The following is a 27,448-nucleotide window of genomic DNA, read 5'->3' as shown; positions in this document are numbered from 1 at the left end:
CGCGCGGGCGCGGGGGTCGCCAGGGACGACGAAGTCCCCGTCCCCGGGGGAGGGGGCCGGCCGGGAGCCCCCCGTTTCCGCTCTCTGCCAGGCCTCGCCGCCCCTGCCCCGAGTCCGTCGTGCCCCCTTCCCAGCCCCCCACCCCGGCCGGCGCGCGCCCGCGCCCCCGCCCCTGCCCCTCGGAGCTTTAATCCCTCCTGCTGCTCTGCCGCCTTATCTGCTCCCAGCAGCTTTCACTGCTGCAAAGCCCTCTCCCCCTCCTTCCCTGGATCTTCTCCCCCTCCTTCCCCGGCTCCCTCTTCTCTCTGACCAGCACCCCCACTCCCAGCCCGTCTCTGCCTCTCAGGCCCCCAGGACGGCCCCTGGATGACACCAAACTTGCACCCCGGTGCCCTCTGCCCTCTCCCCAGGCTCTGCCCTGAGCTCGCCGGGCGCCCGCCCACCCCCGCACTGGTCTCTTGCCCCCCAGCCCGCCCCCACGGCCCCCCAGACTTGGGCACTTTCTGCGGAGCCAAGAGGTCTCCTCTTCCACCCTCCTTCCTCCTCCCTGGTCCCCTCCAGCTCCTCGGCTCGCCGCCCGGGGTCTTGGGCCCGGTGCCCCTCAGCCCCAGTGATGTGGCCCCGGCTCGGCGTCCCCAGGAGGGGACGGGTCAGGCCGGCGGCCCCGGGCAGGGCAGGGCAGGGGTGCGGAGCGCGGGCCGGCAGGGGGGCAGGGCGCGGCGGTGGGACGCTAACCCTCTTCTGCCGCCTCAGATCACGTCCCGGCCTCCCCACCCCCTTCGCTGGAACTCTCATTAACCGCTTCTCCTGCCTCGTCCGCGGCATAAATAACCCAGATAAATCAGCCGCCGTCCGCCCCCCGCCCCTCGGCCCCCGCACAGCCCGTTTGTCACCGCTGCTCGCTCACCAGCCAGGCCTGGCCCAGTCCCGGCCTCCGTCCCCCCACCTCGTCCCTTCCCGCCCACATCTGTCCCACACTAGCTCATCCCTTGGTCCGCACCGCACCGGAGCCAGGGCCGGGACAGGTGTCTGGGCTGGGAGGGGTGGCAAGGAGGTGTCCCCTCTGGGAGCAGGGGAGGCTGGGGACTCTGCAGGAGAACGCTAAGAGTTTGGGGGTCACGTCATCTAGGAGTGGGCCACCCAGGAGGGGAGGCTGGGGCCCACACAAGGTGAGAAGGGGCAAATGCAGGCCACGTGGGGGGTCCCTCTGCTGGGAAAACAGGCGAAGTCCCAAAGCAGGGGAGGGGGTGGTGGCAGGAAGGACCTTGGAGGCTCCCTTCGTGGGTCCTCCAGGCTGGATCACGGGAGGCCTCCGGGTCTGCCTTTGGGGCATCTTGCCCAAATAAAATCTGCCCCTTCCAGCAGAGCCCTCCTGGCCTCCCTGTTACCTGCCCCCCTTCTGCCCCCCCATTCCCATGCTCTGCCTCGTCTGGCTGTACAGACGCCACTCTGCCTGTGGTCCATCCACCGCCATGGGGAGCCTTGTCCACCCTCCAGGGGGTGGCGGTGGGTGGAGAATTGGACTGGGAACAAATCTGGGGAATGGGGACAAGTGGAGAGCAGAGGGAGCCTGGTCCTGCAGCCCCCTCACCCCGTGCCTCTCCCGCGCCCCACACCGGTTCCCACCCCACGTCCCTCACGCACCCCGCCCCCTCCGCTCACACCCAGCTCGGCCCTGGCCAAGCACACTTGGCCCTGATGCTCACTGCAGGGGGGCAGCTGGTCCCAGGGGAGTAGGTGGGGGAAGCCAGGAGGGGACGGGGAGCTTGGGCGCAGGGCTGGGGGTGGGGGTGGGGAAGAAGCTGGGCCGGGCCCCAGGGACCAGCTGGGCAATGAGCCGGGGAAGCAGCCGGGAGGCTAAATGAGGGAGATTATCACCCAACTGCAGCCGGGCAGAGAGGGAGGCAAGCAGGGGAGCGGGGAGAGGGAGGGGGGAAAGGACGGGGGGCCAGAGGGGAAGGGGTGTAGGGGGGCAGGGGAGACTGCAGAGGGAGGCACAGGGTGGGCAGAGGGGATGTGGGAGGGGACTCCCACCAAGCATAACCGGATTCCTAGGGGTCTGGAAGTCTGGATGATGGGGACCTGGGGACGATTGGAGACTGGAGACAGCTGGCGTGGGGCCGGTGGGGGTGAGCGCAGTTAACTGCTGCTCCACTTCCCCATGGCCTGGAACTCCCCTCCCCCGCATCCCCCCAACTTCATTCCTTCGGAGGCTTCCTGCCCGGCCCTCCCTCCGCAGGAAAGAGGGTGTGATTTGGGCTGTAGAGGGAGGCCGGTACGTTTGGGGAGTATGACCCTGTGACCCTGGTGGATCACAGGGCAATTTAGGGACATGCATTGAGCCCGGGGTAGCAACGGAGTGCTGGGGGGAGCTTAGGGGGCAGCTCCCCGCTTTCTTGGCAGAGCCCCAGACTAAAGTAACCTTAAAAAAGCAATTAAATCACCTTTAAAAAAAGAAAAACCAGTAAAGAAAAATCAATACTAGGAGAAAGGGGAAGAGAGGCTGGGGGAGGAGGTGGGGTGGGAGTGTTAGAAGGGTCTGGGAGTCTGGGGGGCTGGCGGAGCGTGGCAGGGGGCCACCCGGGTCCGGGGCACTGTCTGTGGTCACCCAAGGCTATGGGTGCTGACTCAGCAGCTGCTTCCCATGCCATCCCCTTTCCCCTCTGGGTCCCTGCCAGTGGGAGCCCTGACCCCAGGGGGTCTCGTGTTCCCAGCTGGGGAAGCCCAGCCACAGGGCCCCCGAGGAAGCTACTTTGAGGACTGGCGGGAGGCAGCCGCAGCAGGGCACTGACGTGGCCGGGGCCAGGGCTTGGTGGGCTCCGTGCTGGGCTGACCGGTGACCCGTGGGGCCTGAGCTGGCCTGGCCACTGGGGTGGGCAGTGACTCCCCACTCCCCAGGGTGGCCACCCCTCGGCCCCTCCTCTGGGTCCAGGCGGGGCTGCGACTGGCAGGGCAGGCCTGACGCAGGGGAGGGGTGGCCTCTGGGTAGCGGGTGGACCTGGGGCTCTAATCCCCAGCAGCTGCCGTTTCCCTCAGATCGATTCCCTTCTCACTTTTTTTTCAGCTGCTGGTTCCGCGGCTCGGATCGATGGAGCCGCCTCCCCCGCCCCTCTGAGCTTCCTCTCCCTGCTGCTCATTAGCGCCCCGATTAATCAGCCCCCCCTTTCGTCTGGGGGACAAGTGCTTCCTCCCCCGTGAGGGCTCACGGTCTCACTCAGGGGGCCCCCCAGAACACAGGCTGCTCCCGGTGACCACCCCGCCCTGCGGGCACCCAGGCATTTCCTCCCCCTGGGCTGCCAACTGGGGCCCCACCCCCGCCCGCAATAACGGCCCACGTGCCTGCTTCCCCACCGCCAGCGAGCCAGCCAGGGCTCCCCTGCCCTACTCGGCGGGCCCCCCCCTTCTGCCTCTGGGATAGTGCTCCCTCCCCTTGGAGCCCAAACACTTCTCCTCCCTCCCAGATCCCTGTGTGGGCTCTTCCCCTCCCTCCTTTCCACACCCTCTCCCCACCCCTTCATACCTCTTCTCTGCACCCTGGCCTGTTCACCCCACACACACACACCCCCGCAACCCCCACCCAGGCTTGGCAAGGGATCTGGGAAACGTGTAGGGTTAGCCAAGTGGCCATAGGTGTGCAAGTCAGCCAGGGTGTCCTCTGTCCCAGACCCACAAGTGACTGAGTTTGGGGGGATGGGGAGGGGGCGGCCAGCATCCCAGGGTGCGCAGGGGTACAGTAGATGTTGAAGTTGGGAGCAATGCTCCAGGGAAGCCACGAATCTTGGTGGAGTCACGGATGTCCCCTTGTCTGCCTTGCCTGCCCTCCTCTGCCCCCCCCCTCATTCAAACAAGTGGCTCTCCCAAGGAGTTTCTGGAAGCCGCTGTGAGTGGGGCAGTGGGGGCAGACGGTGGTGGCCAGGTGCTGGGGTTCAGGAGTCAGGGAGGTGGGGGATGGCGTTGGCTGACCCTTCCGGGGCGTGGTCCTATAAAGTGGCCAAATGGGCTGAGGACTCGGGTGCAAATCTCTTCCCTGGGTGGGCTGGGAGTGGGGCCGCCTGGGGACCCCATGAGTGCCTAGGGTGCAGCGAGAGTTTGGGGGCAGCCCCACGAAGGTCTAGGGCAGGGGCTGGGGATCCCTGTCCTGGGTGGAAGGGGGGTGAGTGGGGGGCTCCCCCGCCCCCGGCCTGGCTCCTGCCGCCAGTGGCGCCGGTGAAACGCTGTTGACATGTCCTGAATTATTAAGCACGGGGTGGGCTCCGGAGCACATGCTGCGCGGAGCGGCTGGGGCTGCGCGGCGTGGCGGAGCAGCGCTCACTCCCTCGCTCGCTCGCTCGCTCGCAGGGACACACGCAGGGGCTGACAGCTGTGCTGGTGCTGATAAGGGAAGCCACAAGGAGACGATCGAGGAGAGAGACAAGCAGCAGCAGAGGCAGCAGCAGCAGAGGCAGCACCAGGGCTGCGGAGCTGCTGGGAGTGGGAGTGACTCCCCCACCTCGGGCCCCCACCCCGTCCCTGTCCTCCTCCCGCTTGCCCTGAGTTTAGAAGAGCAGCCGCCGCCGCCACCGCCACTCCGGAGGGCACCGGGGGCTGCTGGCCAGGGAGGGACAGGGGCAGGGAGGCTCCGGCCAGTCCCAGCAGCCGGGGACAGATGCCGATCGAGATTGTGTGCAAAATCAAATTTGCAGAGGAGGATGCGAAACCCAAGGAGAAGGAGGCAGGGGATGAGCAGAGCCTCCTGGGGGCCGCACAGGGGGCGGCAGCCCCCCGGGACCTGGCCACCTTTGCCAGCACCAGCACCCTGCACGGGCTGGGCCGGGCCTGTGGCCGGGGCCCCCACGGACTGCGCAGAACCCTGTGGGCACTGGCCCTGCTCACCTCGCTGGCCGCCTTCCTGTACCAGGCTGCCGGCCTGGCCCGGGGCTACCTGACCCGGCCTCACCTGGTGGCGATGGACCCCGCCGCCCCAGCCCCAGCGGCGGGCTTCCCGGCTGTCACCCTCTGCAACATCAACCGCTTCCGGCACTCGGCCCTCAGCGACGCCGACATCTTCCACCTGGCCAACCTGACGGGGCTGCCCCCCAAAGACCGGGACGGGCACCGCGCGGCCGGCCTGCGCTACCCGGAGCCCGACATGGTGGACATCCTCAACCGCACCGGCCACCAGCTCGCCGACATGCTCAAGAGCTGCAACTTCAGTGGGCACCACTGTTCCGCCAGCAACTTCTCCGTGGTGAGTCCTGCCAGCCGGGCCGCCTGCCTGGGGCGGCCAGAGGCCGCTGGGGGGGGCGCGCGGGGACGGGGTGGCGGGCAGGGGCATCCTCGACAGGGCTTCCCTCCCGGCCGCCGCCAGAGGCCGGCCTCGTGTCCCCCCACGCCCGGGGTTTCCCTCGGGCTCCCCGGCCACGGAGCGGGGGGTGCTCCTGGGGGCTTACCCGGTGCCGCTCCTCTTCCTGGCTCCGCGGCAGCTGCAGCGCCCAGGTCCGGGGCCGGGGAGGGGTGCGGGAGGCCCTGGACCCGGCCCAGGGGCCCCTGAAGCCGGGCAGCTCGCGGGGGGAAGGGAGGCGCCGTGCCAAGGCTGGACCCATGGCCCCCACTTATCTCTGGTTGCCTTTTTCTTCTGTGGCTACTGGATTCTTCTCCCCCGTGGATGAGGGTGATGGGCAGAGGGAGTCTGGGGGGCTCCAGCAGGAGAGGGACTCGGGGCTGCCTCCCGGGGAGCTGGCGCCACCGGCAAGGCTGGATAGAAACGATCTTGGTCCTCCGTACACTGGGCGCCAGTGTCTCTTCTCTGTCTCTGTGTCTCTCACACACACCCCCTTTCACAGACTCGCTCACACACGCTCTTTCATGCTGCCCCTCCAGCGTCTCCCGCCTTCCCTCCCTCCGTTTCCTGGCTCTTGCTGTTCCTGGCCCGGCGCTGGCTCGTACACTGAGAATCACTCATTCACTCTTATGTTCACGGCTCACCCTCACTGCGACCCGGCACACGCGCACACGCGCGCACACGCACGCGGGCACACACCCCAACCCTGGGGGCAGTTTCCTGCAACCCCCCCCCCCCCCCCCCCCCCCGTCTCATACTCAGTGTCCCTGTCACCACACTCACGTGCACACCTGCACACCCACACACTGAGCGCGCCTCATCTCTGTGCCCACATCCCAGCTCTTACTTGGCTGCTGAGGCCAGGGCCACACGGTGGATGCCGTGCCCTCTGGTGACGCTTCCCCCCCATCTACCTCAGTCCCTGCTTCCCATGTGGGGCCTGCTGGTGCCACGTCTCACACGCGTGTGAACACAGACACACACACTCATCGGGATTGGAGTGCCGGCTTGGGCTGCCCTCCCGTGCACACCTCCCAGTCAGGTGTGAGCGTGGGGGGCGTGTCTCGTGTGCAGTCTGTCTGTGTGCCGGTGCTCCGTTCACCCATGGTCACAGGGTCTCTATTATCCCTGGTGCTTGAGACTGTCCCCAGTCCCCAGGTGCCTCCCAGCATTGTGTACATGCGTGTTCGCATCCTTGTCACCACTGCCCAGCGCATATGCAAATACGCGGCATCAACATGGTGCCCACTCCAGCCAGCCTCCCTCCCATGGCCTGGCCCCAGAGATGGGGTGGCGGCTTTCCTTCCTCCTGCCCAGGTTCCCATTCACTCACTGCCTTGGCGTCAGCGGGAAACATGCCCTACTAGGCCTACGGGCTCCTCTCACCACCACCCATGCCTGCAGCCTCCGGGTCCTCCTGCCATTGGATGTGAGGGGAGTTGGGTAGAAATGGAGGAAGGGATAGAAAGGAGGGATTGCCCCGGGTTGGGGGCCACGGAGCTTTTGTGGGGCTGCACATCCCTCTTCTAGGAAAAAAAAATCACTGTTCCCAAATCCAGGACTGCGGGAGTCCCCAAGGAGGTGAGGTGCTGAGAGTGTGCATGTGGCCCTTGGGTCCCTGGGGCCCCTCTGCTGACATGCTCACCCTTCAGAGCTGGGGGGGGTGGTGGTCCAGACAGAGCCCAGTCTCAGGCGGTGCTGTTGAGGCAGGAATCAATGAGAGCTTTGTGTCTCTGAGCAGGAGTTTGCATCTCAGGCCCCAGTTCGGGGTAGAAAGGAAAGAGGAAGTGTGTTGAGACCTCAGTGGGGAGGTAGGAGGGGAAGGGGAAGAGGGAGACATGGAGAAGGGGAAGTTAGGTGAGGGGAGCAGGGGTTTCCTGCCTGGCTCTAGGAAAGGAGGTTCCTGGAGGGGAAGGGAGCAGGGAGTCTGGGAATCCTGAGGATGGCTCAAGGGAAGGATGGACATCCCACAGGCCTTCTCACACTCTGGGGCTGCGGGGAGGAGGGGAGAAGTTTGTGGGCTTCAGCTCTGGGGTTGTGGCAGGCCTGAGAAGAGCGGAGGGGCAAAGCAAGCCCAGGGAGACAGGAATTCCCCTCTGGGTCCTGCTTTCCCTGGCTGCCCCACCTGGGCTAGACCCCAGACCCTTCTGCCCACACCCCATCCCATTCCCCATTTGCTGAGGGTAACTTCCCTTGGACCTGGCCTTCTAGGGTTGAGTCTGCTGCCAGCAGGGTCTGGGATTATTGGCTGGGATGGCAGTCCGTGACCCAAGGCAGTGGGTCAGAGGGGGTGTTCTGTGGGGCCACTCTGGAGAAGGGGCAGCAGGTGAATACACGGGGTCTCTGATGAGGATGCCAACTCCACAGCAGACCCCGTGCTAAGAACACAGAGCTCGTGCAGGGCATCTGGTAGGGAGATGGGTAGGGGACCAGCTGGCGGGAAACCCGCCAGGGCACGGGTGGTGACATGGTCAGTGACAGCGACAGGCTTTGGGGAAGGGGCTGCGATGTGTTTTCTGTTACTTTCCGTTTCCTCCCTCCCACTCCCCACTCTGCTGTGACCTTTCCTCCAGAATCCAAGTTAATAAATGTCACATTTTCCAGCCTATTTTTACTCTGGGTAACGCGCCCTCCCCCAGTGCCCTAAGCTGCTGCTCTTGCCTCTGTTACCACCGCAGTTGCTTTCGCCCCCACACTCCCTGGTACCCCCTCACCGACTCCCAGTCCCTCACCCAGTCAACACTGAGTTCTGCGCGCCTACTACGAACCTGCGGGGCCTGTGGGGACGAACAACGAAGGGAAGCCCCAGGCCCCAGTCCCCAGTCCCTGTCCCTGTCCTCAAGCAGCCTCCACTCTCGTGGTGATGCTGACACAGGGATGCTCAGAAGCTCAACCAACCATGCGAGGGTTAACCAGCCGTGCAAGCGGGGCCAAGAGGTGCCAGGGTTAACTGCCAAAAGAGGTGCATGGAGAGTAGGAGCCTGAGTTCAGAAAGAGAGGCCACTCTGGGCTGAAGAGGATTGGAAAGGTTCAAGGGATGAGGCAGGCCTGGGAGGTTTGGAGCCGAGGAGGGGAGAGGAAGGGGAGGGGAGAGGAGCTTGGGGGGGGCGGGGGGCGGGGCGGGATGCTCCCCACTCCACCCAGTTCCCCTCCACCTTGCTCACCCAGTCCCTTCCCCTCATCCCCTCCCCCTCCTCACTCAAGCTCGTCCCCACCCACCCACTCCCACCTCGCCTCCTGCTCTCACCACCTATATGTTCTCTGCCTTCCTCCCGGTTCCCACCGCCATCTGCTCCCCCCACCCCGGTGCTCCGAGCCCCAACCATGCTTTCCCCATTGCGGCTTGCTCTCAGCCTGCCCACTTACTAGAAGGCAGAAATCACTCTTTCTCCCCAGGCTTCATTTCTTTAGCTGTAAAATGCAAGGGTGGCTCTAAAATTCAGCATCTCCTCTCAGCTGGGGAATGCACGGCGGAGCAGTCAAGTGTGCGGCTTCCCGAGCCAGATGGGCTGGCTGGATTTGAACCTCAGCTCTCCCCTTTCAGCTGTGTGGCCTCAGACAAGTCAGAGAGCTTCCATGAGCCGCAGTTTCTATGTTCAGTAAATACAGGAGCAGAACCTAAAAGATTCGGGCAGTTGTGAGGCTTAAAAAGACGGCTGCAAAGAACCTAGCACGCTGCCTGGCAAGCACGCAGTGTGTCTTCTGGAAGCGTCTGCTCTTCCATGGCTAATACCCCACTGCCTGCTGTCTCACCTGACCGCCCAGCACCACCTGCTGTTCCGGACCCCTGTGCGGGCAGCTCGGCTATGGGCCATCACCTGGCCTTCCCCTGCCCTGACCCCCCTCCGCCGTTACAGCATTCCCAGCATTGCGGGCCACCGCCCCTCCCAAATATGCATGCGCGTGCATGCGTGCGGGAAGCGTGCACACCCGCTCTCCAGAACATTTCCGGGGTGATGGACGTGTTCTGGATCTGTGCTGTCCAGCAGGGTGGCCACTGGCCACACCGGCTGTTGAGCATCTGATAGGTGATTAGCGGGACATGAAAATGAACGTTCAATTCAAACAGCCGCACGTGGCTAGTGGCAACCGTAGTGGACAGCATGGTTCTCCGTGGTCCTAGGAAGGAGCTTCGGGCTGCCACAATGGGCAGGGCTGGGGATTCCAACTGGGGTCAAAGGATGTAAGGTGGTGGCTGTGGGCTCTGGCTAGAAGCCCCACCATCTACCATCTGGGCCAAGGTCTGGGGTTGAGCTGAGGATAGGGTCTGGGTCTAGGGACAGTGAGGTGTCTGGAAACACCAGATGAGCAAATACATATACCTTTCTTCCCAGGAGCGGGCCACGACCTTGGTCTTTTCTCTTCCATTCTACGGTCTGGAAAACTGAGGCAGGGGGGAGGTGGAGAATCCTTGAGGAGGCAGGAGGTAGGATTCGGCCCCTCAGAGGGGTCGTCAGGGGTCCAGACAGTCCCTGGAGGGGAAGGCCACCAGGAACCTGTGGGCACTTCATGGCCTCCATCCCCTCTTGGCTCTCAGACTTCCCTCCCCCTCCCAGCCCTCCTTCCCCACTCGCTGGTGACTGCCGTGACTATTAATCACTCGCCCTGTTCTCTTCCTCTCTACTAATCAGGCACAATTAGACAAGGCCTCTTCCAGCTGGGCAGTCCCCCTCCCTGCCCTCCTCCCTCCCCTCCCAGCCCCCCCCCAGCTGCCAGCCAGGACGGCTCCCAGGCAGGGGGAGCCAGGAGGGGGTGGGGATGGCTCTAGCACTCCCTGGCTCTCCCATGCCAGATCCGAGGCGGTCCCCAGCCTTCCATCCCAGCTGCCTCCTGAGCCAGTCTCCCCCCTGGTGCGGCCAGGCCAGTACGATCATCTGTGCTCCGCCTCCTTGGTTGTGGGAGGGCCACCCCAGGAACATCACAACTCCAGACCTTTGCTGCTGGCTCCAGAGGGGCCCAGGGCTGCCCCCTGCCCCCTTGACCCAGGAAGGGACGGGCTTACCTCTTATCCTCACCCTCTGTCCAGCCCTCTTTCTCCTCCGGAGGCATGAGTCTGAAGAACGTTTAGTCCAACTAACCCGGGTTGGTCCTGCCATCAGGAGGAGCCAGGCAGGTCAGGTCGGGGAGAGCACACAACAGGGAAGGGTGGGATCTGAGCAAAACTGAAGATCACCTGCTTGAGGGGAGCAGTGCTCTCAGCTCCAGCTAACTATGGCCCTATGGTCAGGGATGCCCAGGGGTGTGTGTGTGTGTGTGTGTGTGTGTTTGGGCTGGGGGGTTCCAGAGAAGCCCAAGTCTTGATCATTTTAATAAAATCTTTCCTGATTTAAAAAATACTCTGAGGATTACCTACAACTCCTGGATTGCAGAACTCAAGGGTTCGCTTTCCCCACCTCCTGCCCCAGCGCTGGCTGCTATCCCTCAGGCCCTCCTGGAGGGGGTGCTCCCAGCCTCAGGCCCTCCTGGAGGGGGTGCTCCCAACCTGGCTGCTTCCCTTTGGCCAGTGGAGTTGGGGGCCCCGGGATCTGAGTGCTGCAGCCAAGCATCCAAGGGCAGAGGCTGCTATTGTTACAGAGGGCCGGTCTGCAAGGGCAGGGGGCGGGCTGGGAGGGACCTGCCCCACCCGGCCCCACTCAGCAGCCCTGTGGCCTCTTCATTAATCAGGAATCAGCCCCGAGCTGGGCTCATTATCAGCTCAGCTTCTTGTGGCACTGCCGGAAGATGCTGATTAGCATTTGAAGAAATGGCCCCAGTGTCCCCCTCCTGTCCTTCCTCTTTCTCCCCTCCCTGTGCTCCTTCCTGGACCCCTCACCCCTGCCCCTGTGCTTTCCCGGGGAGGAGGAATCTGCTCCTTCTTGGGGCCCAAAGCAGGGCTCCTCTGCCCGGCCCAGGCCTGTGGGGGGCAGAAAGGATCAGGAGTGGGCAGCAGGGAGGTGGGAGCATCCCAAGAAGCACCAGGAGTGCTGAGCTTCAGGGCTGCCCAGGCCAGGCCCCGGAGTCAGTGGGTGCCCATGCGCGGGAGCTAATGCAGGGTGGAGGCAGGGTGGTCAAGGAGAGATGGACAGGCCCCCTGGAGGAGGGGATGAGGGGAGCCTCGGGCTGGTGAGTTAGTGTTTCCAGGCCCTTCCAGGCTCACCCGGCAATGCCACCTCCTTACAGCAGCTGTAGAGGGGGTGGGGACAGCCAGAACCAGGGACGGGAGGCCTGAGGGTTAGGGTCTTCCAGAGGACTGGGGGTGGGAAGGCGGGAGGAGGACGGAGGCGAGAAGGTTCACAGTGCCACGGGTGCCCGGAAAGGGGGGAGGGGGTGGAGGGGCGTCTGCACTCCTCCTCCTCCTCCTGGCCCCCGGGCAGGGGGCCCGCAGCGCCCGAAAGCCAAGCCACCCCCTAAATGTTCACCTTGCCCTTGGGACACCCGTTTGGGATTGGAGGGGGGGCAGCTCCGAGACGGGCATGGGCTGCAGCAGGCGAGGCAGCGGCGAGAGTTCAGAGAGGAGCCACGGGATGATTAAGGGGAAATGGAGGATTGATTTAGGAGGAAAGATTAAAGGAGCTAAATCCGTGGCGCTTGGCTCAGCGGTGACTAAGCGTGGACAGGATAATAGCTTACAAATGTGTGAAAGGTGTAAATACCAAACGGGGGGAGGGGCGGCGGCGCGGCGGGCCGGGGGCGGGGCGGGGGACCCCCGGGCCCCTGCGGCCTGGGCTGGCCCCTCTCCAGCGGGGGTGCGGGGAGGGGGAGCGGGGTGTCGGGGAGCCCCGGCCCCAAGCAGCGGTTCCGTTGCTGGGGCGCAGCTCCGCGAGCCCGGTGCCGCCCCCCACGTCCCGCTCCCCGCCCCGCGGGGGATCTGAGGTCCCGGGTTCAAATCCCCTCGGAGCCCGGCTGCCCCCTCGGCCCCAAGGCCCTTCCCGCCGCCCCCGAGGGCCGCCGCCCCCGCAGCGCCCCCTCGGCCCTCCCCGGGCGCGGCGGGCGGCGGGCGGCGTGTCTCCCTCCGCGGTGGAAGCCTCGGGCGCTGCTGTGTGCGGAGGTCACTTTGCCGAGGAGCCGGGAGCCGGGGGAATGCAAATGAGGCAAACCCGGGGAGGGGAGCCGAGCGCCCGGGGAGGCGGGAGGGGGGAGGGGGGAGGGGGGCGGGAGGGCGCGTGATGGATGCGGGCCCCGCGGGAGGGGCGGGCGCGCGGCGGGGGTGCGGGCGAGGGTGCGGGCCCCTGGGTGCGGGCCCCTGGGTGCGGGCAGGGGGCACCCCCCCACCCCCCACCCCTCCCCACCCCCGTCCTGGCCCCGAACTCCCGCCCGGCCGGGCTGTGCGCTCCGCTGTGCCAACACAACTCTTCCCCGAGTAACTTTGCGTCGGGGAGCGGCAATGCCAGGGAAGGGCCTGGCTACGCAGGAGAAACGCTCCCGCCCCAAGACGACTCGGTGGGGTCCAAGGCCCAGGTGGTCGCTCCCGGGGCGGGGCTGCCCGCGCCCTGCCCCTCCCCCCTCGCCGGCCTCCACCCCTCGGCGCCCGCGCCCCGCTCCGCGCCCCCCCTCGCCGCCCCCGCCCCGGTGCCACCCGCGCAGCCCACACATTTACATCTGAACAAATGCGGCTCCTCTTCCCTCCCAGGCCTGGGCGCGGGAGCAGCGGTCCCCCGGGGGCCGGGGGGGGGGGGGGGGGGGGGGGTGGGGGGTGGAGGGTGGCTGTGGGGTGCCGAGGCCAGGCCTGCTGGGGGGCGTCCTCCTCCACTCGGCCTCGGGCCTCTGAGGCTCCCCGTGCGGGTGAGCGGGCTTGCCCTGGGCGCAGGGCCTTCCAGCCCAAACCCAAGTCTTGTCCCACCCCCCGGGGACTTGTGCTGGTCCCCTCGTCGCAGCAGCAATCACAGCCCACAACGGCCTGCCTGGCGGTGTGATCGCGGTTCTGTGTCGTCCCCCACTGCTGTGCACCTGCCTCGGAGTGTAGGGGGCTCAACAAACACGTTTTGAATGAATGAATCCCTCTGCAGCCAGACGGCAGAGTCCCTCAGAGCAAGATTGTCTGTTTTGTTCTCTGAACCATCCCCAGCGCCAAGCAGAGCGCCGGGCACAGGGCACAGGGCTCACAGAAGAGTGTCGGATGCGTTGTTTGAACACCTGCCATTTCTTGGGCACCCACTATTTGTTGGTGCTGTGCCAGGGGTGTGTCATCACACAGTGGCTATAGCACAGACTTGGCCACCAGACTGCCTGGTACCTGCTGTGCTGTGTTAATGTGACCCCGGGCAGGTCCCTTACCCTCATTGGGCCTGTATTATCTTGTCTGTAAAATGGGGATAAGTGACCGCTGTATAGGGTTTTTGTGAGGATTGAGGAGTTAGTTAATTTATATACAGTGCTTAGGGTCATGCTTGGCATAGGGCAAGTACTAAATAAATGTTAGATGTTGCTATTATTTGTGTCTATTATCTCTTTCCTCATGACACCTCTGACGGGTGTCTATTATTATTATTCCCATTTTACAGGTGAAAAATGGAGGAGCAGAGAGGTTAAATGACTGAACTAGAATCCCACAGACCGTAAAGGCAGGGCCCAGAGGCGAACCAGGGTGCATTGCAGGCCTGTTGGGTCAGTGCTGCTAACTCATCAGTAGGGAAGCCAGTGCTCCCTCGTCCATGCTGGGGGGTGTCTGTTCTGACGGAGCCCCGTCCTCTAGAAAACACAGGCTCTCCCAGATTGCCGAGAGAGCCTTTACCAAGGTGCTTGGTGCCTTGGGGATGGGACCAGCAGGAATCCAGGATCCAAATGCTGCACCAATGTCAAGCATACTTCAATATTAGAAAGAAAGAAAAAAAGAAGGAAAGAGAAAGAAAGAAAGAAAGAAAGAAAGAAAGAAAGAAAGAAAAAGAAAGAAAGAAAGAAAAAGAGAAAGAAAAGAAAGAGAGGGGTGGGGAGAGAGAAAGAAAGAAAGAAAGAAAAAAGCTGCACCATTTGGCAAGAAGCTCCATTCACAAATCTACACCCCATATCACCGCCCGCTGCCTTCCTCGAGCACCCTACCACGCATCACTCTGAACTTATCTCTCATCCTCACAACTAACTTTAGGAGGAGAAATTACCACTTCCCTTTAACAGATGAGCAATCCTAGGCTCAGAGAGACTAAATCATGCACCCGCACCCAAGGTGGTTTGTCCGAGTTTGGTGGCAGAGTCGGGATTTGAACCCTGTTCTCAAGGACTCCAAAATAGGTGCCCCTTCCCCAAGTTAAGAAGCTATGACATGTGTATCCGTTTCCGGCACCACCTCCAGGGGCCGATCTCTGCCCCAGGTTCTTATGGGTCTCTACCACTCTTATTGCTAATGTTGAGGCCTCGTGCACACGATTTCACTTTGCACATGGCTTTTCCCTACGTGCCTTACAATCACCCCGTGACATAAATCGGGCAAGAGTTTCCCCTACCCGCGTTCCCACCTGACAGATGAAGAAACAGGTCCAGAGAAGTCGACTCATCACTTTACTGGCCAGGGCTACACAGGCTGTCCGTGGCGGAGCTGTGGCTGGCACTGGGGTCTACTGACTCCCCGGGGTGGGTGGTTAGAGGAGAATATTGGGGCCAGTGCAGGAGATGGACTGGACTCTAGTCCTTGGATGTGTGCCTCGCCACCCCCAGGCTTCTGTTTTGGCCTTTGTATGACCAGACTTGGACTGAGTGGCTTCTAGGTTCTGATGGGCACAGCCACTCCAGGTATCTCCAGTTGGTTCCCTCTTTTTTCCCCAGTGAGGATAGAGAAGCAGGAAGCTTTGAACTTGGACGCTGCCCCCCCACCCCAGTGTTGTTCAGGAGTTGTTCAACCTGCCATGTTAGTCACAGTTTAGGATGAAGATGCACCCCCTTCCCCTGGCACCCTGGGGGCTCACTGATGAGGGGGCGTGGGGGACAGGGTGGAGCGGCTAAGTGAAAGGCTTGGAGCTAGACCACATCAGGGGAGGGCTAATGGAATGTGGGGGGATGGAGCTCCTATGGAAGAGTGTGGGGGGGGGAGGTGCCAGGGCCTTAGCGGAGGCAGGGTGCCCAGAAGGCCAGTGGAGATAAAAGCCCAGGCCGCAGATTAGCTCCAGGATTAGTCCAGCCTCTCGGCTGCTCCTGGCTGCTTCTTATCTCCTGGAGGCCCAGGGCCCTCTCCCCCCACCGCTCTGAGCCCTGGCCCTACTAATTGCCTGTTAACCCCGTGGGCTCCGTGGCTGCAGAGAGGATGAGAGCTGGGGAGGGCTGGGGGCACATGCAAGCCAGGCAGCCAAGGAGAGCTTTCTGGGGAAATGGGAGCCGTGGATGGTGGATGGATGGAACCCAAGGGGCTGCGAGGAGCCACTGCTCCGAGTAGAGAGCTCTGGACAGATTTCTCCCAAGCTCTGATGTCATCCAGGGGAGATCTGGCCGAGGGGGGCAGGGAGGAGAAGGAGGGAAGCACATCTGGCGAGGGGTTCCTGGCTTGACAGGGGCTGCTTCAAGCACAGGGAAAAGTCTAGTAGGAAGACAAGAGACAGAGACTGGACACCTCAGCTAAAGATAAACAGGGTGCAGGTGCAGAAGGCAGAGGAACAGAGAGGACAGGGGGCAGTCAGGCCAATAGGGGAGGATGACAGAGGCCGGGTGACAGAGAGACAGAGGCCAGATGGGTCATTTCTCAGATGCCAAGGACAGCCAGGCCAGGAGAACAGCAAAGGCCCTTGGGACACACACCAAGATCAGGGGACAGAGACTCCGGAGGCAAACCCAGGCCAGGGGCCAGGCCAAGAAAGGGTGAAGAGCTCTGAGAGGGACGGGCAGAGGGCTGGCCAGAAACAGGGAAGGGAGGGGTGCCAGGGTCCACTCACAACGAGGGAGAGTCCTGTCTGGAAGCTGTCCAGCCTGGGCCCAGGGTTCCGGGAGGCCATGCGCTTAGCCTCGGGTCGGGTGAGGGGGCCTGGGAGCCAAGACAGAGGGCCGAGATGGGGACAGGGCTCAAAGGCTGATGGGGGATCATTTGGAGAAGACCCGTGGCCCGTCAAGGCACATGCTGGCCCTGCCTGGCCCCTCGCCACGGCTGGGGCCTGGACTCTCCCGGACACACACCCTCGTCCGGGTCAGTCCGTAGGGAGGAGAGCAGTGGCCAGCCGGTGGGACCTTGAGGCGGAGCTGCCGTGCCGTCTCCATGGAAGAGGCTGTGGGCTGTGCTGCCACCAGACTTCTGCCACTTAGGAGCTGGCAGTTCCACCCGCCGCTGCCTGCCTGGCCTGAGACCGTATCCGGGGCAACGCTCCCTCTGCCCAGCAGTCGGGCCTGACCTGGGCTGCGCAGGTGGCCCCGCCAGTCTGACCTGTCCAGTCCCCGCGGAGTGTACCCACCAGCCCCTCCGCCACCCCCACTCTGCATCAGCCCCTCAAGGTCAGGGGCGCCAGGCAACCGCCCCCTCCGGAGGCTGGGCCTCGGTCGTGCGCGCAGCCCGCATCCCTGCGGACCAGGAAGGAGGCCACCAAGCCCTGCCCCGGGTCAGGAGCCCACGAGAGTCATTTATTCACTGAATCCCTGCCAGGGGCTTATAGGCACCAACCCCGCCTTGACGTTTGGCTCGGTGCTGCTCGGTTCTGTCCTTTACTTCCTGTGGGCCCTTAGCCAAGCAACTTTCCCTTTCTGAGCTTCCTCACCATTAAACGGGGGCACCAGGACTTTCCTCCTGGAGTGTTCTTGAAGGCTCAAAGGAGAAAATCAGAAGCGCCCTAGCACCGACCTTTGGGAGGCTTCACCTGGCACTCCTTCCCTCCACTCACACCTCCTTCCGCGCCAACTGTGGCTCCCGGCCACGGGGAGTCCGCAGTCCCAGGCTTGGGCTGAGCTGCGGAGAGGCCCTGAGGGTTCCTGGTGGTCAGGGAGAGCTGAGGCGGTGCAGCACCCTGGGGGTGGGGGCTGACGGGGGGCCGAGGGCAGCTCCCTGCCTGGGTCCCCCATGCAGCCCATGCCTTGCTTAGCCTCTCAACTAGAGCGTGTCTAAACCGGCTGCATCGGCAAGAGCTGATTCCAGCATCTTTTTTGGCCCTAAGTAGGAAGAGGGTGGGTGCCTTGAGATTTGAGGCAAATACTTCTGTATTCCCCCCATCTGTCTTTCCCACACCCCCTGGGGATCTAGGAATTTCGCACCCAGCCTGTTTGGGGGGGGTTTCCCCTCCCTCCAGCGACGTGTTGTCAGAGCACAGGTCTACAGTGGAGCCGGCTTACTGGGCTACCGCCCATTCATTCAGGGCCTTCCTACTCAAAGGGCAGCCCATGGACCCGCAGGCTGTCAGAAACGCACAATCTCAGTCTTGCCCACCCCCCTCTCCCGCCAACACACATTACTGAATCAGAATCTGTGTTCTAACCAGGTCCCCAGGGGCTTTGTGTGCACACTGAAGTTTAAGAAGCACTGATCTTGGAGACCCTGGTCCATCAGCCCACCTCTCTGAGCCTCCATCTCTTCATCTGTGGGGATGCCATTGGAAAGGCCATGTTGAGCATTTAGCTTTAGTGCAGGGGGCATGCGGCAGGGCCGCAGACTGGAACCCAGAAGTTGGCCAGGGGGCAGAGCAGGAGGGGGGGCACAGGTGAGGATGGGAGAAGCAGCAGAGACTGAGGAAGGTGTGCGGGAGTGCAGTGGAAGGGAAGGAGGGAGAGGGGAAGAGGGGACCAAAGGCTGTGGGGTCACACACCTGTCTCATTTGGGCTGGGCTTGGGCTGGGCTTGGGTTGGCGGGTGGGCAGTTGCCAGCACTGGGCTCTGGGAACAGCTCAAGTCTTGCATCCAGATGAATTCCAGTCCTCCCACTGTCTCGATGACTGGCTGTGTGACTGGAGCCAGTCACATCACCTCCCTGAGCTGTCCTTTCCTGGTCTATAAAAATAGGGTTCATTAACCCTATCCATGCCAGAGCTGCTGAGTGCAGGAAATGGGGTGGTGGGGAGGTGGTGCCACATTTTGTAGGTTGCATGGGGCTTGCTATGTGCCCATTTTTTAAAAAAGATTTAATTCATTTTATTCATTTATTCATGAGAGACAGAGAAAGGCAGGCAGACAGAGACATGGCAGAGGGAGAAGCAGGCTCCACGCAGGGAGCCCGATGTGGGACTGGATCCAGGGACCCCAGGATCACGCCCCGGGCAGAAGGCAGATGCTCAACCGCTGAGCCACCCAGGCGTCCCTATGTGCCCATTTTTGTTTGAGGACTGAGAGGCAGGGTGTTTGGGTGAGAGGAGAGCACCAAGGGGGGTGGGTATTGATTATCCCCCGCACCCCGGCCCCACTTAGAGATCCTCGTCCTGCGGCGCCCACCCCAGCCGCTCTTCCTCCTGCACCCTCTGGGCAGCCAGGCATCTAGGATATCTTCTCCCCAACACCGACGAGCCTTTGCTCCCAGCTCTTACCGGGCCAACCGTTCCCAAGGAGCGGGGAGCTGGAGCGCGCGAGTGATTGAGGGCACGGACCCCTTGCCCCCAGGGAAGGTGCTGCCTGTGATGGGTTTGACCCGGGGGCTCGTCTCTGTGGGGTGAGCCTGGCTGCCGGGGCCTCCCCTCCGCCGCTCCTCCGACCCCGCCGGCGGGGCCTCGGCCTCATCTCCGGGGCGCCGGCGCCATCTGGTGTCCATGCCCAGGAACCGTCCGGGGAGCGCGGCAGGAACTGCTTAGAGGCGCCCCTCCTGCTGGGCTCAGGCCTGGCTGGGGACACCAGACAGGCTCGTTGCCCCCGTGGGGCATAAACCTCCCCCGGGGAGAGATGGACACTGGACAAGAGGACAAACAGAGGAACGAGATCATCTCAGGTCTCGATGAGTACTGAGCAAACCGACCGACACCGAGCCCCCGGGGGGAGGGTCATGCTGCGTGTGTATGTGGTGTGTGCACATGGGTGTGCAGAGGGAACACTGCAGCTGAGACGTAAAGGATGGGGTTGGGGGTGGCCTTCCAGGCGGGGGAGCAAAGGGCAGGGGAAGGAAGGGCGCCATAAGTTTGAATTTGTCACGGAGACCTAGGGGTGCGGTGGGGTGGCAGGAGAGATCACACCGCATGGAGACTCTCAGGACGGGAAAGGAGTTTGGTTTTATTCTCCGGGAAATGCTGGGTTTCGAGCCTGCAAGGGACTTGATCGGATCCATGCCCTTTATAGTGGGCGCTCTGGCTACTACGCGGGGAAGGGCCCGGAAAGATGAAGGCAGTCCCATTAGGAGCCCACCGCCAGGCCAGGTGGGAGATGATGGTGAGAGGGAGGGGCACAAGATGGAAGGAAAATGGTGGGATTCTTTTTTTTTTAAGATTTTATTTATGCAGTGGAGACAGAGAGATAGAGATAGAGAGAGACAGAGACAGAGACAGAGTGAGCGGGGGAGAGGCAGAGGGAGAAGCAGGCTCCCCGCAGAGCCAGACGTGGGACTCGATCCCGGGACCCTGAGATCATGACCCAAGCCGAAGGCAGACGCCCCACCATCTGAGCCTCCCAGGCGCCAGGAAAGTGGTTGGATTCTAAACAGATTTCCGAGGTAGAATTGCCCAGCACACATGCTGGATTGAACGTAGGGGTGAGGGAGAGGGAAGTGTCTGGGATTCTGACTTGAGAAACTGGAGGAGGGCACAGGAGTTGGGAAGATAGCAAGAGCTCTCCTATTTTTTTTTTTAAGATTTTGTTTATTTATTCATGAGAGACACAGAGAACAAGGCAGAGAGACAGGCAGAGGGAGAAGCAGGCTGCCCGCTGAGCAGGGAGCCCGATGCAGGACTCGATCCCAGGATCCCGGGATCACGCCCTGAGCCGAAGGCAGATGCTCAACCGCTGAGCCCCCCAGGCGCCCCCAGAGCTCTGCTACTGAGATGTTACGCTGGAGATGTCTTTTGATCGTCTAAGAGAGGATGTCACTAGAAGCTTGGGGGAGAGGCTTGGGGGAGAGGCTGGGCTGTGGGGTCCAGCAGGTGCGGCGGCCTGCTCGCAGGACAGGAAACCTTGAGCTTAAGAAATTGTCTTAGTCCCTCCATCCATCTCTTCTCCTCCTCTCTTTACCCGGCAGGTTTATACTCGCTATGGGAAGTGTTACACCTTCAACGCGGATCCACAGAGTTCACTGCCCAGTCGGGCGGGGGGCATGGGCAGTGGCCTGGAGATCATGCTGGACATCCAGCAAGAGGAATACCTGCCCATCTGGAGAGAGACAAGTATGCCGGGAAAGGGACCGGGGCCAACTTGGGGGGCTCCAGCCTGGGCCCTCTGCCGGGGATGGGTTTCCTTTCTTTTAATTTTGTTTAAATTTTTACATTATTTTTTATGTTTTGAAAAAGATTTCATCTATTTATTTGAGTGTGTGAGCGAGAGACAGCACAGTCCAGAGGGAGAGGCGGAGGGAGGGGGAGAAGCGACCCTCCTGAGTGGGGAGCCTGAGGCGGGCTCGATCTCAGGAGCCCAGGATCATGACCTGGGTCAAAGGCAGACACTCAACCCACTGAGCCACCCAGGCGCCCCTGGAATGGGTTTCCAAAGGTCCCCATCTACACTGTGCAGACGAGACGTCGTTTGAGGCTGGCATCCGAGTGCAGATCCATAGCCAAGAAGAGCCACCCTACATCCACCAGCTGGGCTTCGGCGTGTCCCCAGGCTTCCAAACCTTCGTGTCCTGCCAAGAACAGCGGGTGAGCACCTCCCTGGGTGGGGCCCTGCACGGGGCATTGGGCAGGGTCTTCGGGCCCAGAGGGGATGCTGACCGGACATGCCCGTCGGAGGCTCGCAGCCCCCCAGCCCCCCACCGTGGCCTTTGCTGGGGCCGTGGGCAGTGGAGGGCCAGGTGGGACTCTTGGGCATGACCCCATGTGCCCACCCTCTGCAGCTGACCTATCTGCCCCAGCCCTGGGGCAACTGCCGCGCGGAGAGCGGGCTCAGGGAGCCTGAGCTGCAGGGCTACTCAGCCTACAGCGTGTCTGCCTGCCGGCTGCGCTGTGAAAAGGAGGCCGTGCTTCAGCGCTGCCACTGCCGGATGGTGCACATGCCAGGTGGGCACCCTACCCTCCCGCCAGCCCTCCGTGCCGCCCGGCCAGGCCGCAGAACCTCCCGGGGCAGGACGCTGCTCATGTGCACGAGCAAGTGCATGTGTACAACAACCTGTGTGCGTGTCTATACTCATGTGAGTGTATGCGTTTGCGTTTGGGATTTTTTTTAAAGAGATTTATTTATTTCTCTGAGACAGAGAGAGCTCAAGTGCACGAGAACGGGGAGGGGGAAGGGGAGGCGAGAGGGGGGAGGGGAGGGGTGCGGAGGGATAGAGAGAGAAGCCAACTCCTTCCTGCGCACGGAGCCATGGGGGGCTTGATCTCAAGGCCCCACAATCGTGACCAGAGCTGAAACGGACACGTACACAATGGGGCCCCCCAGGCACCCCTGTTTGAGATTTTCTGTTTTCACATATGCATTTGGGAATGCACACGTGCATGCTTGTGGGCACGTTAATGTGTGCGCATACGTGTGCTTACGTACATTTGTGCTTGTGTGCCTGTGCTTGCACGCACGCGTACCGGTGTGTGTGTGCACGCGCACACGCTCGTGTGTGTATGTTGGCACGCATATATGCATGTGTACATTTGCAAGCGGACATGCACAAGCGCGTACAAGCTCATGCACGTATAGGGATGCGCGAACGTGTGTGCATGTGTGTGCACGTGTGTGCCCACATTTGGGGATATGGTGGGGGAGAGGGGGTGGAACCGTAGACTCCAGGAATAATCTTCTCTCCTTTCAGGCAACGAGACCATCTGCCCGCCCAATATCTACATCGAGTGTGCTGACCACACACTGGGTCCGTGCTGCACCTGCACACCCCCCCACCCCCGCCTGGCTCTCCACCCTCCTCCTCTTTGTCTCTCTCTGTCCACTGTTCCCCTCACTGCCTTGCCCCGCCCCAGTCTCTCCCTGGCTGGTACCTCCCCGGGGTCAAGCCTTATCCCATACTTCCAGGGGTTCTGAGGACTTTACGGGTGTGGACACTTGGGTAAGTGGAGGCAGCAGGGTGGGGGTGAGTGCAGAGAACTCAGGACCCGGAGTGAGGGGCTGGGCTTCTGTCGTGGCTCAGCAAACGAGCTCTTGTTCCCTGGGAAAGTGCAATGACTTCTCTCTTGGTCCGAGGGGAGATGCGCTGCTGAGCATCCATGTGGGTCAGGCAAGCGCCACCTGTCCGTAGGTCTCCCGCGGGCTGCGATTCACTCATCCACCCATCCGTCCATCCATCCATCCACCCCTTCTTCTGCAGATGTTGCCAGCGTGGGCTGGTGCTGGAGGTGAGAGCGGGGCCAAGAGGCTGCCCTCCTGGAGCTTCCTGGCCAGCAGGGCTGTGGACGGGCACTGCGACAGCCTTGGAGAGGGGACGACGCTGGTCCTTGGAGAGGGGAATCTCAGGGCTGCTACAAGGCCCCAGGGAGGAGCCTGCAGCTCCACCTGGGAAGGCGGGAGGATCCCGGGAGGAAATGATTGATTCCCTGAGATTGAAGGGTATGGAAGAGCCAGCCTGGTGAAAAGCAGGGGGCATGGTCTAGGTCTAGGCAGTGGGAACAGTTCCATGCTAGATAAACATTGGGGGCCACAGAGAGCCAGAGAGTGTGTGTGTGTATTGGGGGGAGTAGGCTGTGCACTGAAAGGTCAGTGTGGCTGGGGGGCAGAGAACACAGGAGGGGGCAGCAGGAGTGGAGGAGGCTCCGGGAAGCCCACGGTGGCTAAAGGCAAGCCAAGAATGCCATCTGATGTTAGCAAGGTGACTCTGATCAGCTGCGGAAAAGGGATGGCGAGGACTTGGAGCAGAAGCAGGGCAAAGGGTCGGGAGACCATTGCAATAATCCAGATGGCGAGGCTTCAGGGAGGGAGAGAGGACAGGCAGGGGAACCACCCCAAGACTTTCTCTGTCCCTCATCCCAAGCGCATCAGCCAAAGGGGCAATGGAAGTATGGCCGATGATGGGGCAAATGTGCGACCGGGGACACGGGGACCACAAGGATGGTGAAACCCCACAGAACTAGCAACACCAGGTAGACTTTAGTTGCTGGGGCCTGGAGAGTTAGGGAAGGAGCACCCCTGGGGCCCAGGCAGCCATCTGTGGCTCTCCCAGAGGCCAGACGCTGTGGCCACAAGAGGGAGAAGCAGCCTCAGGCAACCGGTGGCCTGGTGGAGAGGAAGCAGGGAAAGAAGTACCCTGGCATCTGTCCCCTCCTTACCCTCTGACCCTGCTGGGGTCTCTCCCATTGGCCTGAACCCAACCCCAAGCCAGAAGACAAGGGAGTCTAGGTGATGCTCCCGGCAGAGAGCCCCACCTCCTGGGCTCTGGGAAGTGAGGGACCATGGAGAGTGGATCTGAAAAGGGGAACAGAGAAAACCCACATATTTTTTAAAAAGATTTATTTACCTATTTATTGGAGAGAGAGCAAGCGTGTGCACACGCACAAGCCAGGGGAGGGGCAGAGGGAGAGAATCTTCAAGCAGACTCTCCGCTGAGCTGGACCTGGACCTGTGAGATCACGACCTGAGCCGAAACCAAGGGTCGGATGCTTAACCGACTGAGCCTCCCGGGCACCCCGAGAAAATCCCGCACATTAAACATAGCATTTGTCCTTCTGCCCATCTGTCCATCCATCCGCCCACTCATCCATCTGCTCATGTGAAAACAAGCATATGATCCCATTCATCCGGCATCCTCCCGAGCCCGGTGTGTGTCTTGAGGCCTCGTGTGATTGATTAGCTCCGGTGCATGGGCTGTGTCCTCCGTCTGAGCCGTGAGGACTTCTCGGCCCCGGGGGGCTGGGACACAGAAGGATAAGGCTGCAGGAGGGTGCTGGGTTTCTGTCCTCACCCGCTTTCCTAGGGAGTCTGAGGGAGGCACCCCAGTGAGACTCCCCTAGGCAGTGGGGCCCTCACGGGGACGGGGACGATGCCTGCATCGGGACAGCCCCTGCGCCTTCTCCCAGCAGCCGGGCCCCTGGGCCCCCGCCCTCCCCTACTGCAGTTGGTGCCTCTGTGTTGCAGACTCCTTGGGTGGGGGCTCCGAGGGCCCGTGTTTCTGCCCTACTCCCTGCAACCTGACTCGCTACGGGAAGGAAATCTCCATGGTCCGGATCCCCAACAGGGGCTCGGCCCGGTACCTGGCAAGGAAGTACAACCGCAACGAGACCTACATCCGGTGCGTGTGTGCGCGCGGGTGTGTGCACGCGCGTGTAGTGGTTGCCACGCTCAGCAGGGCCGGCGCCTGGTGGAGACCGGGAGGGGCTGCATCTTTCTTGGGAGCGAGGCTCCTGCGGGGGCTGCCTTTCACAATCCTTTTCTTCTAATTAATCCCTACCCATCCTCCAAGTCACTCCCGTGTCCCCACCTCCGGGGAGGCTTTTTTTTTTTTTAATAAAAATTTTTATTTATATATTTGAGAAAGAGGGAGCATGAGCAGATGGAGGGGCAGTGGGAGAGGGAGAAGCAGGCTCCTTGAAGAGCAGGGAGCCCAACGTGGGACACAATCCCAGGACCCCGGGATCATGACCTGGGCCGAAGGCAGATGCTTTACCGACTGAGCCGCCCAGGCACCTCCAGGGAGGCCCTTGGAGATCCAAACGCCTTTCCTCTGAGCTCCCACAGCAGCCTGTACCTCTCTCTCTCTCTCTCTCATTGCACCCACCTGTCGGCTTACCACCCTCTGCTCGTGTCTTCCTCCCCAGGACCCTGGGGACTGTTAAATGCACACTGAGTGAATGGCGTGTGGAGGGAGAGGGTGGCCGGCAGGAGAGGCCTCACGGAGCCTGGGGTCTGGTCCCCTGCAGCCGATGTACAAATGCTCAACAGGCTGTGGCTGCCAGGGTGCCAGGGTGTGGGTCCTGTGGGGACAGAGCTGATGGCTCCACGAAGCTCCCACCACAATGCGTGGATGAGGCCGTATCTGATGGTGTGCTACTGACTGTCAGGCCGCCACTGAGATTAACAGGACATAGCAGGGGAGGCAAGAGCCGGGCTCTGAGGAGGAGGAGGAGGGAGGAGGCGTCCCAACTAGAGAACTGTGGGATGAGGCTGAGCGGCCGGCAGGCTGTGTGGAGAGAAGCAGATACGAAAGGAGTCTGGATAAGAAGGCTCAGGTCATGGGTGGTTTTGGAAGTCCGGAGAAAGAATTTGGGGTGGATTCTTGAGCAATAGGGAGCCACTGAAAGTTCTAGAAAGGTATTGTGATGATGCGGAGTGAATGCCATTTGCACTTTTACAGCAGGAGGCAGGAGGGACTCCTTCAGGTCCAGGGATTTTATTTTGCTCTCCCAGGCCCTTGGCTAACTTCGAAATATGACACAGACATGCATGTGGGACTGTCTCAATCACAGCCTTCAGGGGTCTGAGGGTGGTCATGGGCTTCCTGGTGCAGGGGACCTCGGATCAGAGTCTGCTGGACCCAGATGTCCCTGCCAGCCCCCTTTTCAGGACACAGCCCAGGGGAACACCCTGCATCCTGTCTCCACAGGGAGAACTTCCTGGTCCTAGATGTCTTTTTTGAAGCCCTGACGTCTGAGGCCATGGAGCAGCGAGCAGCCTATGGCCTGTCAGCGCTGCTGGGTGAGACATGGCCCTGACCCGATTCCGTGGGGGTGACTCAGCCTTGCCTGTGCCTCTGACCTCGCTCTCATGCCCCCCAGGAGACCTCGGGGGACAGATGGGCTTGTTCATCGGGGCCAGCATCCTCACACTGCTGGAGATCCTAGATTACATCTATGAGGCAAGGGCTGGGGCCCTGGGGGGGCACCCAGCAGGGGCGTGCAGGTGGGAGGAGGGGCTGTGGGAAAAGCAGGGGGAGGGAGGGCAGTACAGGTTTCCTGATGCAGCCGGACCTGGCTGCGAAGCCCAGCTTGGGGTTTCTGGTCTCCTGATCGGCTTGAAGGCGTGAGGGTGCTGAAGAGTTAGGAGAAGGGGATGGGCCGGGAGGATTAGGGAGTCCTGCTGGGGGTGTGGGGCAGCAGGTCCTACGTGGTGGGCCTGAGCCTCTACCAAGTTTCCTGAGTCGACTGCAGTCCCCTCCCCTGAACCCCAAGGTGTCCTGGGACCGACTGAAGCGGGTGTGGCGCCGTCCGAAGACCCCCCTGCGGACCTCCACCGGGGGCATCTCCACGCTGGGGCTACAGGAGCTGAAAGAGCAGGTGAGGATGAGCTCTGCTCTGCAGAGGGTAGCCAGTGGCCTCTCCTGGGACCCAAGGCCTCAGCAGCCCTCAAGCCCTGGCCCTGGGGCACGAGGAAAGGCCGGCTGTGTGGGGCATGGAGGTCTGGCTCGCATGGTCCACGTCTCACTCCCTCTTCACCTTGCAGAGTCCCTGCCCAAGCCGCGGCCACGTTGAGGGTGGGGGAGCCAGCGGCCTGCTCCCCAACCACCACCACCCTCCGGGCCCCCGAGGAGGCCTCTTTGAAGACTTTGCTTGCTAGGATGGTGCTGTGTGGAAAAAGACCCAGGAGTCTGGGACCCCTCCCAGGATCCCCAACAGTCTCCTCCTGCTCCTGGGACCCAAGGCCTGGGGGCAGCCCAAGGGGAGGGGGAGGCAGCGGTGCTCACCGGGAGGGCGGGGACTCGGTGCAGGCTCTCACCAGCTCTGGCACCAGCTGCTTTGCACAGGGGCCCTTCTTGTCCATCGCCCTCCCACCGACCCCCAGGCTGGTGCCCAGGGAGGGCTGGAGGGGTGGGGAGGAAGGGGCCCACTCCAGTAGGGGTGGAACCCCCTGTACATTTGTATATATTTAGGGAGGAGGGGGTGGGGGTGGGGGTAGAGATGTAGAAGCGGGTGGGGCTATGGGGGTGGGTGAGTCAGGGACAGCCAGGGACCCAGCCCGGAAACGTCAGCAGGAGAGGGAGACCCCCCAAGACTCAGGAGTGCTGGGCTGGTCCTACTTCCTGTCCCTCTCCAGGCCCAGCTCCCCTCTCGGCAGGGGGACTGGGTGGCCCAGCAGGCCTGGCGCAGCTCCCAGTTCCCCCTGCCCCAACTCCACCTTCAGAATCCCCTCCACAGGGAGCAGACCAACCTACCAGACCCTGGCTGAGCTTGGGGGCCGGGGAGGGAGCCTTCTCCGCGGGCCTCTCTGCCTCCAGTCTGGTTTTATAAGGCGCTGACGAGACTGAGAATAAAGAGGCATAAAGAA

The 27,448-nt window shown here is 62.2% G+C and overlaps 1 protein-coding gene across 7 annotated transcripts; it reads left to right on the top strand.

Annotated features, from left to right (window-relative positions):
* The first annotated feature begins 4,180 nt into the window (after window positions 1-4,180).
* On the top strand, window positions 4,181-27,448 carry ASIC4 (acid sensing ion channel subunit family member 4). Of its 7 annotated transcripts, none has more exons than XM_072741539.1 (10): window positions 4,181-5,227; window positions 20,343-20,487; window positions 20,831-20,958; window positions 21,153-21,315; window positions 22,059-22,115; window positions 24,326-24,479; window positions 25,791-25,882; window positions 25,963-26,042; window positions 26,335-26,460; window positions 26,627-27,448. In XM_072741539.1, exons 1-10 carry the CDS (start codon window positions 4,646-4,648, stop codon window positions 26,738-26,740), a joined length of 1,641 nt encoding a protein of 546 aa, XP_072597640.1. In that variant the 5' UTR covers window positions 4,181-4,645; the 3' UTR covers window positions 26,741-27,448. The 7 variants fall into 7 exon arrangements, 6 of the variants coding, with proteins under 6 accessions (XP_072597640.1, XP_025857865.2, XP_072597637.1 ...); XM_026002080.2 differs by having other exon boundaries at window positions 4,196-5,227; window positions 26,356-26,460; XM_072741536.1 differs by having other exon boundaries at window positions 4,265-5,227; window positions 21,171-21,315; window positions 26,356-26,460.

The sequence above is a fragment of the Vulpes vulpes genome, chromosome 16 (genome assembly GCF_048418805.1).
Source record: "Vulpes vulpes isolate BD-2025 chromosome 16, VulVul3, whole genome shotgun sequence".
In the NCBI taxonomy this organism is placed as follows: domain Eukaryota; kingdom Metazoa; phylum Chordata; class Mammalia; order Carnivora; family Canidae; genus Vulpes; species Vulpes vulpes.
This window is presented reverse-complemented; position numbering and strand designations above follow the sequence as displayed.

Bases quoted from the DNA above. Each gene is read 5' to 3' on its own strand.
- ASIC4 (XM_072741539.1), top strand. From the start codon at position 4,646: ATGCCGATCGAGATTGTGTGCAAAATCAAATTTGCAGAGGAGGATGCG. The intron at 20,959-21,152 runs GTGAGCACCTCC...CACCCTCTGCAG, and splicing joins TGTCCTGCCAAGAACAGCGG to CTGACCTATCTGCCCCAGCC. The intron at 25,883-25,962 runs GTGAGACATGGC...CATGCCCCCCAG, and splicing joins TGGCCTGTCAGCGCTGCTGG to GAGACCTCGGGGGACAGATG.